Source organism: Ctenopharyngodon idella, chromosome 24 (assembly GCF_019924925.1).
Source record: "Ctenopharyngodon idella isolate HZGC_01 chromosome 24, HZGC01, whole genome shotgun sequence".
Classification (NCBI taxonomy): domain Eukaryota; kingdom Metazoa; phylum Chordata; class Actinopteri; order Cypriniformes; family Xenocyprididae; genus Ctenopharyngodon; species Ctenopharyngodon idella.
Window position 1 is genome coordinate 23,814,045 of NC_067243.1, and position 12,265 is coordinate 23,826,309.

The following is a 12,265-nucleotide window of genomic DNA, read 5'->3' on the forward strand; positions in this document are numbered from 1 at the left end:
AAAATATATGAAATGCATATAAAATAAATACAAATGATAAAATAATTTGTATAAAAAATATTAAATATTTCAGAGGAAGTATAGCGAGAATAGCAAATGTAAATTGAAATAAAATAAATTAAATACATATAAAATAAATACAAATGATAAAATAATTTGTATAAAAAATACTTTCAGAGGGAGGTATAGCATATGTAAATTAAATTAAAATAAATAAAACAATATAAAATTATAAAATAGTACAAAATGTATAAAATATTTTAATTAAGCATGTGAATTGTCATAAAATTTGAAATAATGAATAAATATTCAAAGTCTTTGAAATTTTCAGGACAACCAACTGTTACTTTTTTGTATTTCTATGCTATTTTAACTGAAAATGAATAGCAAATCATACTGTGGGAAAAATAGCTTTAACCTGTTAGTGTTCCACTGTACTGCCCACAGTACACATACCTTTCAAAAGAGACCAAAACCATGCATATTCTGCAAATGGTTCAAGAACAGCATGCATTTTACATGGGGTATGTCTTTTTTACGTGTTTTAGACAAATTTTACAGGAATGCTTAGGGGTTAAACTCTCTTTTTTTAATAAATTACACAGGACCTGTCCTGCAAACCAAATTTGGGGCCCTGAAAGGGTCACACATGAAAGCAAAGGGAAAGGACACAGTTGTCCATTCCTACCTGGGCATTCCGTTTGCCAAGCCACCCGTGGGTTCATTGAGACTCGCTCCACCCCAACCTGCAGAGAAATGGGACGGAGTGAGAGATGCTACAAAACAGCCACTCATGTGAGAATAAAACCAAGCTAATCCACTTGTAGATCAATGCTTGTGCTTCACGTCCTGTTTTACATTGGGCATCAAGTGGTGACACTTGTGTTACTCTGTGTCTGGTCCAGTTGTCTGCAGGATAAGCAGGTACTTGAAGACTTGGTAGCCAATATATCTATGAATATAGAGGTTCCTGATTCAGCAGAGGACTGTCTTTATCTCAACATATACACACCTTCTAAACCTGGAGCAAATGACAAGTTGCCTGTAAGTGTGAATGATTTGGTTGAGCATTGTTGCTTTTTCATGCATATATGTTTTTGTTTTTTAATATTGTTGTTTTTTTAACGCTGCAAAAGGTTATGGTGTGGATCCATGGTGGAGGTTTTTTGATGGCCTCTGCGTCCGTTTTTGACGGACATGTTTTGGCTGCCTACCAGGATGTAGTTGTGGTCCTGATTCAATACAGGCTTGGCTTACTTGGATTTTTTAGGTAAAACTAATTGTTACCAATATAAAGATCTAACAAAATCCAAAATGGTTTCAGTTAAATCTAAAACATGCTAGCAACTTGCTAAAACATCTTAGAAATATGTTAACAACCTTTAACTACATGATAGAAAATTAACATGCTAGAACACGAATGTAACTTATATAGAAAGACGCCATAACTCGTTATAGTTATGAATGGGAGAAAGTGCAATGCGCAATGTAGTGGAATAAGTCCCGCCTTCTAAATAAAAGAGCCAATCAGCGTTTTGAGACGTTCAAGCATACATCACCGTTTATCTACAAACTTTACTATCTAGTTCTTAATAATATCACTGCCAATATATTGAAGCACTTTTTCTCGTTTTACCTGTCTATGTGTTAGAGTAACATTAAAAAATGACACATCGAACATTATTAAGGTTTAGGTGTGGTTTGCATTCAGCAGGCCATCCATGTGTCTTCGGACTTTAGACTTACATGTAATCTGTTTGAACAGCCATAAACTCCTACTAGTTCATGATTGTGATGCTTTAGAATCTCTGATTAGAGTAATTGATTCAGCGCAATTGAGGTCTAAGGTCTCTGATGGAGTTGTATGATGATATTCTGCTCTTTAGCACAGCAGATGAACATGCGCCAGGAAACTATGGTCTTCTGGACCAGGTGGCTGCACTTCAGTGGGTCCAGGAGAACATCCACAGCTTTGGGGGCGACCCTGAATTAGTGACCATCTTTGGAGAGTCTGCTGGAGGAGTCAGTGTGTCTTTACATGTAAGAATTTATCATTTTAAAAAATATGTTCTGTAATACTGGCTTCTTTGAAAAGATAATTTTCAGTTTTAATCGATTGACACTAAAATGCCATGCAGTGTATAATAAAAATATAGTGTATTTTTATTAATTTTATTATTTTTTATGTTATTATTATTTTTATTATATTATAGTTTTTATTAATATTATTAATATTAAGCTCTTTTACAAAGTCTTTATTTTGTTGTGGGGCTCTACTGGAATAGGTTTTCATATTTTTCACATATTTTACATTGTTGCAGCACCTCTCTTCCCAGTCTGTCAGTAACGCTCTGTTTAGTTACTGTCTCTATGAAGCCCCTCCTTCTGAAAAGTGCAGTGTGCTCTGATTGGTCGGCTGGACCAGTGTGTTGTGATTGGTCAACCGTTTTGAGCTTGTTTGGGAAATGTCACACTCCTTATCATAACCGCAAGTTCCCTTTCGAAGGAGCTCAATGCTGTGTCAGTTGCTGACGCTACGGAGACGGGTCCTGCAGAACCCTGTGTCTAAAGCACGTGAGAATTCACACCAATCTTATTGGCCAACGGCATTCTGATAACGTCACATGGAGTGCCCGGGCATACAAAAGGGTGCCGTCATCAGCTTTTTTGTCTTCAGGAGGCTGTTTTGTTTGAATGCGTGTGTGAAGATAAGAGCTAGATGCGCTCATTGCGATGCATTTGTGGTAAGAAGCTCTGTTCTTGCTTGAGGGATAGAATCTAGCGTTTGCATGGAGCTCATTCGGCTCAAGAGGGAGTTGGAGGCACTCATAGCAATGCATTTGCAGTAGGAAGTGCTGTTCTTGCTTAATTCTCTTTCAGAGCAATGAGAATAAAGCGTTTGCACAGAGCGCGTTCGGCTCTTGAGGGAGAATGCATTCATTGTGATGCATTCGCTGTGGGAAGCTCCACCCTTGCTTGACACTCTCTTGAGGGATGAGAGTCGAGCGTTTGCACCTCGCGGTTCGGGTCCCAGGGCTGCTGAGGCGGCAGGGCAGGATTGATCATGGGGAATGTAGGCGGAGCATGGGGAAGAGTCTTGACAGGAGTTTTGGAGTTATGAGGCGGGGTGGAGTTATGAGGTTTGACCGACACCTTGAGGAGCCAATGAAGTTACGAGGTTTAGTCACAAGCTCTTTTTAATACTTTTCATTGGTTAAATATTTGCAAAACGCAGACAGACGTAAAGGGTCTGTCTATCAATAGTAATGATTTATGAAAAAAAAGGTGATAAAAGGTTTTTAGCTGAAAATTTTAAATTTTATTCATATATAAAGTAATTTATATAGAGTTTTAGCATTAGAGAAATAATAATAATTTTAAAAATATATATTTCTCCTCATTGTAATTGTCTAAATGCAGTAAAATTTGTATTGCACTTCTGTAACTGAAGCTGAATGTCTTGAATGACTCTGAATGTTCCCATGTAACACATAAGCCATGGTCCCACTGCAGCTAAACACCCTCTCTAATAGTAGTCAATTAACAATAAACTAAGTTAAGAGAATGTATTTTTACCACTGATCTATATAAATGACTTTACACAAAAAAATCTTACCTACTTCACCTTTTAACTTAAACTTTGTTTCAGGTTTTTAAGTTTTTCATCTAATATTTATATTATATTATATTATATTTTATTTCAGATTTACTTTTTATGAAAAGTTTTTAGTATTTCACTTTTTAGTTAATAACAATAGTGCATAGTAAAAAGCAATAAATAACATATTTTCATTATACACTTGTGTACAAATCTTAAAGGGTTAGTTCACCCAAAAATGAAAATTATGTCATTTATTACTCACCCTCATGTCGTTCTACACCTGTAAGATCTTCGTTCATCTTCGAAACACAAATTAAGATATTTTTGATGAAATCCGATGGCTCAGTGAGGCCTCTATTGCCAGCAAGATAATTAACACTTTCAGATGCCCAGAAAGCTACTAAAGACATATTTAGTACAGTTCATGTGAGTACAGTGGTTCAATCTTAATATTATAACTTTTTGTGCACCAAAAAAGAACAAAATAACGACTTTTCAACAATATCTAGTGATGGGCAATTTCAAAACTTGTTTCGAATCAGTGGTTGGAGCGCCAAAGTCACGTGATTTCAGTAAACAAGGCTTCGTTACGTCATAAGTGTTATTTCAATAGTTCATGTGACTTTGGCAGTTTGATACGCGATCTGTACAACTGATTTGAAACAAAAGATTCAAAAAACTTCAAAGCAGTGTTTTGAAATCGCCCATCACTAGATATTATTGAAAAGTCGTTTTTTTATTTATTTATTTTATTTTTTTTGGCGCACAAAAAGTATTCTCATCGCTTCATAACATTAAGATTGAACCACTGCAGTCACATGGACTGTTTTAAATATGTCTTTAGTAGCTTTCTGGCCATTGAAAGTGTTAATTATCTTGCTGGCAATAGAGGCCTCACTGAGCCATCGGATTTTATCAAAAATATCTTCATTTGTGTTCTGAAGATGAAGGAAGGTCTTACGGGTGTAGAACGACATGAGGGTGAGTAATTAATGACATAATTTTCATTTTTGGGTGAACTAACCCTTTCATCATTATTTTCAAAAATGTGAAATATATTTTTGCAGTAAAAGGTATTTTATATTAAATATTATATATCCATTTCATGAATAAATATAATTTCCTGTTTTATTTGATTTGGCAGACAAGTTTTTCCAAATATGGGTAATATTTTAAAAACTTCTCACTGCTTCACAGAAATGATAAAAAAAGATAATGCCAAACAACTTTTAAAAAAGTTTTAAAAAGTGTTTTTCATTCATTTAATAGGGATTTTTTTTTTTTTTTTCATTTTATGTCAGGGCATAAAAATATCAAAAGTAGTTTTAAGTAGTATTTTTCAGATAAAAAAAATTAGCATAATTTAATTGAACCAAAACATTTCTAAAAAAAAATTTCATAGGTTCTTTCACCATTATCTGCAAACCTCTTCCATCATGCTATCGCAGAGAGTGGTACAGCAGCAATGGAGGCTGTCATGAATCTCAACCCTCTGCCATTAGCTCAGGTCAGTTACACCTGTTCAATTTCTAAACAAATTCATTTAGAACTTTCTGTAGTAAAAATGAAATAAAGGTAATGTAAACATCACTTGTTTCTCTCTAGGCTGTAGGAAATGTATCTGGCTGTGATATTTCTAGCACAAAGAAGATTGTTGACTGTGTGATGCAGCTGACAGAAGAAGACATCTTGGCAATTGCTAAGGTCTGTCTGCCCAAATACTGTATTTTCATATTGAATCTTTGTGAACATTCACAAATATATGCCAGCAGTCCACCTATGTACTAAACTGTGTGTTTTCATATATTTGTCTTTTGAAACAGGAGCATCCAGTGTTTCGTTTTGGAGTAACAGTGGATGGCCAGTTCCTTCCAAAACCTGCAGCAGAGCTTCTTCAGTCCCACCAGTTTAATAAAGTGCCTCTGATCAACGGAATCACTAATGATGAGTGTGGATATATGCTGCCTAATGTAAAGACAGACTTGTTGAGATTTGTTTTTCCAAAAATTAGAACTTCAATTTTACAGTATATTCATATTCAGCTGTTTTTCCATAGTTCTTTTCATCTCCAGGATGGACAGATGGGATGGACATAGAACAGATTGTGCCGTTTTTGACCATGTTTAATCAAGTTGTAAGAAAGTTTTATCTTCGGTTTTACATATTTATTTGCATAGTATGCATACACACACACACACACACACACACACACACACACAAACACACACATACACACACACATGCTGCTGCTTCATGAATAGACCTGTATGAATAAATCCTGTAGCAGATCTAGGCAGGTGGAGCTGGGGGAGGTGGAGGGTTTCTCTGATATTGTGCTGCAGGACTAGCCTAAGATTTGTAATTAAAAAATACTTTTTATTATAACAAATTTTGTATAATATATCTGGTCAATTTTTATACCCTTTAGCTTCAAGATCAGTCAATTCTTGAGCTTGTTTTAAACGAGTATCTGGGCACATCCATTGACAGGATAAAAATCCGAGATGGTTTTCGAGAGATGTTAGGAGACTTTATGTTCAACATCCCAGCTCGCAAAGTAGCAAATTACCACAGAGGTGAGAGTTTGTTCAAGTATGACTGTGTTAAATTCATAGAATGCTGTTTCAATGATACACAAAGATAATTATCAATTCATCTATTTCTAGATGCTGGTGCACCAGTATACATGTATGAGTTCCAGCATCCTCCCAGTATACTTCAAAAGAAAAGACCCAGTTTTGTTGAAAGTGACCATGCAGATGAAGTTACATTTGTTCTTGGTTTTTGCTTTGGAGATGGACATATAAAGCTGGAAGGTACAACTCGAATAATATTAGGAAACGTAACAAATGGATTTCGTGTTTTAGAAGTATGGTCACATTAGCGAACTTTCACAAAATTTCCACAGAAAAAATGGTCCATTGTATATTGTCAGCAGTGCTAGTCAACACAGTGAATTTGGGGAAATCTTTCTGTCTCACTTGCTTGTATTACTATTGAAATGACTGGATTTATACCATAAAACTTTGCCGAAAAATGATCTCAAACTTTAGTCTCATTGATATCTTTAACCACAACAGTTGTCAGAGTAAGGATTTTTATAGATAGTAAAAAAAATCTGTACAGTGTCTCTCTTAGTTTTTCTATTTGACGTCTTTCTTCCTGTTTTAATTCAGATGAACTCTCAGAAGAAGAAAATGAGCTTTGTAGAACTGTCATGGCTTACTGGGGGAACTTTGCTCGCACTGGGTAAGTGATCATAAGTCAAGTTGATATTTTTTGGAGTGAAAAAAATAAAAATGTCAGGATGATATATGGATATCATGAATAAAAAAAGCTTCATTAAAAGAATGAAATTCTTGAAATTAAAACCTTACCAAGTAGTTTGGCATAATATTTGAAGCAGTTAGTTAAAATGTCATAAATATTTGAATCAAATCAAATGTCTGCCAAATGTGGTGCAACCAAAATGCAGAAACATGCATGTTGCAAACTTAAAACAGGAAGTTTAGGTTGTAAAAAGTCACATGATGTGGCTCCCAAAAAACATGATATTTATGAATTAATACTGTATATGTTACAATTTAACATGACATTTGTTTAAAAAAAAGGTAACAGTTTACAGTAAGGTTTCATTTGTTAACAATAGTTATTGTATTTATTAACATGAACTGAGTATGAAGACATTTTTACTACATTTATTAACCTTTGTTATTGTTAGATAATAAAAATACAATTGATCATTGTTTGTTCATGTTAGTTAACAGTTCATTTAATGTTAACATACTAATCAACTAATGTTAACATACAATTTTGGTTTTAAAAATGTATTAGTAAATGTAGAAATTAATATTAGGATTAATAAATGCTTTAGAAGTATTATTCATTGTTAGTTCATGTTAACTAATGCAGTAATTAATGTTAACAAATAATAATTTTTTTCTAAACTGTTACCTTTTTTACCAACGCCATGTTAAATTACCACATATACAGTATTAATTCATAAATACCGTGTTTTTTGGGAGTTGGATGGCACCATGTGACATTTTAAAACTTATTGTTACCATAAAAAAGTACTTTTTACCTTGAAAAATATATTTAAAATTTTGTAGAAAATCTGTACACTCACATATATTAAAATTGTAAGACAATATATTACTTTTTACTTGATGGTTACAGTACATGACATTTTTAGAGTTATTAAATTCAAACTTTTTTGAAAATTCTATGAAAATTTTTAAAACTATATTAAACAAATATGTGTACAAATAATGCATTTCTAAGATTTTGGCATATGCATTTTAAACTATATTTTAAAAACATTTTTTAGGTCTCCGAATGGTCCGGGCCTCACATCGTGGCCTGAATTTGGATCTGAGGCTGAGTATCTCAGCATTGGACTGGAACAGAAACCTGGAAAGGACCTGAAGGGAAAACACTTTACTTTCATGACTCAGACCCTTCCACGATTAATAAATGAGCGAAAGGAAGGCAAGTAGTCACAGTCAGCATTGTTTCAAAATTGACTAAGGCTCACTGCATAAAATTAAGGATTTTTACACATTTGTTTTTGACAGGACCTGTAGTACATACCAAATTAGGATCTCTAAGAGGTTCTTTCATGACTGCGAAGGGCAAGGAAACTGTAGTCAGTAGCTATCTAGGTGTACCGTTTGTCAAGCCACCTGTGGGCCCCCTGAGACTGGCTCCACCACTACCCGCAGAACCATGGCAAGGAGTGAGAGACGCAACCAAACAGCCACCAATGTGAGAATAATGCAAAACTACTGAAATAAAATTGTCATTTTCATTTGGAAACAATGACACTTTGTGTTCCTTTATCCCAGGTGTTTACAGCCGAAGGAGGTGATTGTGGACATGTTAGCTAATATGTTTTTGAGTGTGGAGATCCCTGAAGTATCAGAGGACTGTCTTTACCTCAACATTTACACTCCTGCTAAACCTGGAGACGACACCAAGTTACCTGTTAGTGTTTGGTCTGAATTTCATTGACCATTGCTCTATTTGTATGCATAAAGAAGTTTGGTTGTTAATGTTTTTTCTTTAATACATGGTGCACAATAGGTCATGGTTTGGATTCATGGTGGAGGTTTTTCTATGGCCTCTGCTTCCATTTTTGATGGACATGCTTTGGCTGCTTATCAAGATGTAGTTGTGGTCTTGATTCAGTACAGACTTGGCCTACTTGGATTTTTCAGGTAAAGACATCTGCAGCTTCTCAACATTCTCAACAGTTATTTCGGTCTTTCCATTTAAAAAAATCACATATAATTCAGTGAGTTACTTGCTGTTTCTTTGTAATTAAAGGGTTAGTTCACCCAAAAATGAAAATAATTTCATTTATTACTCACCCTCATGCCGTTTGTTCGTCACTCATATTATTATGAATGGGAGAAAGTGCAACGCGCAATATGGCGGAATAAGTCCCACCTTCTAAATAAGAGCCAATCGCCGATTGGTAAAGTCATCGCTTCACTGCAGCGGCCGTTAGAAGCTCCGGTTTCTATAGAAACAGTCAGACACGCGCCTCCGAAATGAGGCACAAGAGACACACATTTAGGACTGCGCATGCGCATTAGGTTGATCCAGCCTGAAAAATACCGTTTTTTTGTCATGATTCGAGCGTTTAGAAACAAAATTTATGAGACAGTTGTTGTCAGATTTCATTGGTGATTTCAAATATGAAGTTCAATCGAAAGCCGTGAGGCCTACATAGGGAGCAATGACATTTCCTCTCTCAAGATCCATAAAGGTACTAAAAACATATTTAAATCAGTTCATGTGAGTACAGTGGTTCAATATTAATATCATAAAGCGACGAGAATATTTTTGGTGCGCCAAAAAAACTAAATAACGACTTATTTAGTGACGGCCGATTTCAAAACACTGCTTCAGGAAGCTTCGGAGCATAATGAATCAGTGTATCGAATCATGATACGGATCGTGTGTCAAACCGCCAACCTGCTGAAATCACGTGACTCTGGCACTACGAACCGCTGATTCGACACGCTGATTCATTATGCTCCAAAGCTTCCTGAAAATATTCTCGTCGCTTTATGATATTAATATTGAACCACTGTACTCACATGAACTGATTTAAATATGTTTTTAGTACCTTTATGGATCTTGAGAGAGGAAATGTCATTGCTCCCTATGTAGGCCTCACGGAGCCATTGGATTTCAACAAAAATATCTCAATTTGCGTTCCGAAGATTAACGAAGGTTTTATGGGTGTGGAACAACATGAAGGTGAGTAATAAATGACAGAATTTTCATTTTTGGGTGAACTAACTCTTTAATTGTGAAATTTACTATCAATTTCTGAGTGAAAATTGATGCTACACCAATTTTTTTCCCCTAGTGTACTTTAGTTTGTTTGCTCAGATTGTCCAGCAGTGTATATGCATGCATTACAGCAGATTTTTTTCTATCACATCTCAAATGATGATTTGTGTTTAATAGCATTCTGAGATGTAAAATACATTTTAAAATGACCAACTCATTTGTCTTGCTAAGAGGCTAATTTCACTGCTAGCATTTTATGTTATGTAAACACACAATTAAATAATATTTTCACGCTTATTGCAAAATTTGGCTAAATTACAGCTTGATTGGAAATGATACACTATGAATATATTTTATAGTGATATATCTTGATTTTTTATTTTTATTTTTACCTCTTCACTGACACTGTTGTCTCCTTGTTAAACAGGTACACTTACTTTTTTGGTAACACTTTCTATGAAGGCTGTATTTTTTAAGGCATTATAAGGGTATTCTTAATGCATTATAATACATACTAATGCCTTATAAACAACCTTACAATATGTTGTATCATCTTATAAATAATCATAACAACAACAAACGTACCTACAGTGCACAGCATAAATGAGTACACCCCCTCTGAAACTTCTGAAAGTCAGCAATTACTCAATTACTGAGAAGACATGTTCTTTAGATATATAATGTTCCAACAAGTCTGCTTAATCAATTACCAAAGAAGCATGTCAAAATTATTCAGGAAAATAAGATATTTTTATCAAGGTGATAAAATGTTGTGTAGCAAAAATGAGTACACCCTCCTAAAAGTTACTAAATAAAACGAAATAAAAAAATTTCTGCTGTAAGTTTAAGGCAATGTTTGATCAACAGGTAAGTATGTTGAACCAAAATATTTAAAGAGAAGTAATTTCTTGACAATTAAAAGTGTTATATAGCCCACTGAATCATTCTCAGACTTAATGCTGACAACAATTGAACCACTTGGGAGAGAACTGTCAGGAGACTTATTTCTTAGCACAAGAGAGGACAGTGGTACAAGAGGATTACCAAAATCATTGTTTTAAGTGTGAAAATATAGCAAAAGTAACACAGAAATTCAAAAACAATGGACTTGTGACAAGGCCCCTGAAATAATCAGGCCTTCATTTTAAGCTTTCATTTAGTGATGAGGGATTTTTTTGCTAGACAAAGAGCAGTAGAAATACCAAGCGAGTGTCTCAGAGCCAGCAAAAGCTATATAAAGAGTGACTGTTTATCTCACAGAGTAAGATGCAGCCTGCAGAAATGACATGCATGGTTGTTATTCTCACTGGAACTGCCTACTGTAGCCAAAGCACAATAAAGTCAGTTAGCCATTTCCAAAGCCCATATTTACAAAATATAGATTTTGGGAATCAGTACTCTGGTCTCATGAGACCAAATAAATCATTTTGGATCTAACATCATCCAAAATGTTATGGTGTTGCTAGAGGAGGAGTACATTGAGAAGTGCTTGGTTCCCACAGTAAAGTTCAATGGTAGTAAAGCTCTTATATAGGGATGTATGAGTGCTGAAGGTGTGAGGGAGTTTTGCTCTATCAATGTTGTCATGAATTCCCACACCACTGTGTAATTTAATACACAAACTTGAAACAGAAGATGTTACCCTTTCCTCATTCCCTGCATTGTTGGGCATTTTTTTCAACATGACAATAAGGATATGCATTCTCCCAAGGTGAAAAACCTTCTGTGGACATGTATTGCACTCAATCTTAACACTCTTGAGCACCTGTGGGGGATTCTGTAGAGACGAGTTGAGCAACACTCCCCATTAAAGATCAGGGCATTTAAGGAGCTCGTCATCCAGAAGTTAAACAGGACAGAACTTGTACACTTCATGCCAAGAAGGGTCAGAGCAGTATATTCAAAATTATGGAGGGCATACTAAGTGCTAGAATATTATACATTTGTTGAATTAAATCTAGGGTGTACTCATTTCTGCAATCCTTAATTTAAACAAAATTGGTTAATTTACTTATTTTATGGCTATTAATGACATATATTTCTCAGTTTTTATTATGTATATGTTTAATACATTTTAGTTTTGCCATCTTTCCATTAATTGTATTAGTGATCATAAAGAAAATACATCTTATGTATTTGTTCAAGAGTACAATGCATTATAACACCAGATGAAGCCTGCATTTATAATGCATCATAAGGGTATTCATAATGCATTATAATCATAGGCGTAATTTGCGGGTGGGACATGTCCCCACCACTTTTTGCCAGGGTCGATATTGTCCCCACCACTTTTTGAAACATCTCGCGGCACGGATGTATACTAATATAAAAGAAACATCTCCAGTTGATTAGCAATTC

At 34.8% G+C, this 12,265-nt stretch overlaps 1 protein-coding gene across 2 annotated transcripts in view; it reads left to right on the forward strand.

Annotated features, from left to right (window-relative positions):
• The window catches only part of ces2b (carboxylesterase 2b), a 36,559-nt gene that overhangs the window by 654 nt on the left and 23,640 nt on the right, over window positions 1-12,265 (forward strand). For both annotated transcript variants that reach the window (XR_007928110.1, XM_051883480.1), the window contains exons 2-16: window positions 606-795; window positions 906-1,044; window positions 1,137-1,270; window positions 1,887-2,040; window positions 5,004-5,108; window positions 5,207-5,305; window positions 5,425-5,571; window positions 5,658-5,735; window positions 6,030-6,177; window positions 6,268-6,417; window positions 6,778-6,850; window positions 7,932-8,092; window positions 8,179-8,368; window positions 8,449-8,587; window positions 8,687-8,820. Coding sequence is in view for 1 of the 2 variants with exons in the window: in XM_051883480.1 (XP_051739440.1) it covers window positions 606-795; window positions 906-1,044; window positions 1,137-1,270; window positions 1,887-2,040; window positions 5,004-5,108; window positions 5,207-5,305; window positions 5,425-5,571; window positions 5,658-5,735; window positions 6,030-6,177; window positions 6,268-6,417; window positions 6,778-6,850; window positions 7,932-8,092; window positions 8,179-8,368; window positions 8,449-8,587; window positions 8,687-8,820 (2,041 nt within the window). In the remaining variant the exon portion in view is untranslated. The remainder of the gene's footprint in view (window positions 1-605; window positions 796-905; window positions 1,045-1,136; window positions 1,271-1,886; window positions 2,041-5,003; window positions 5,109-5,206; window positions 5,306-5,424; window positions 5,572-5,657; window positions 5,736-6,029; window positions 6,178-6,267; window positions 6,418-6,777; window positions 6,851-7,931; window positions 8,093-8,178; window positions 8,369-8,448; window positions 8,588-8,686; window positions 8,821-12,265) is intronic.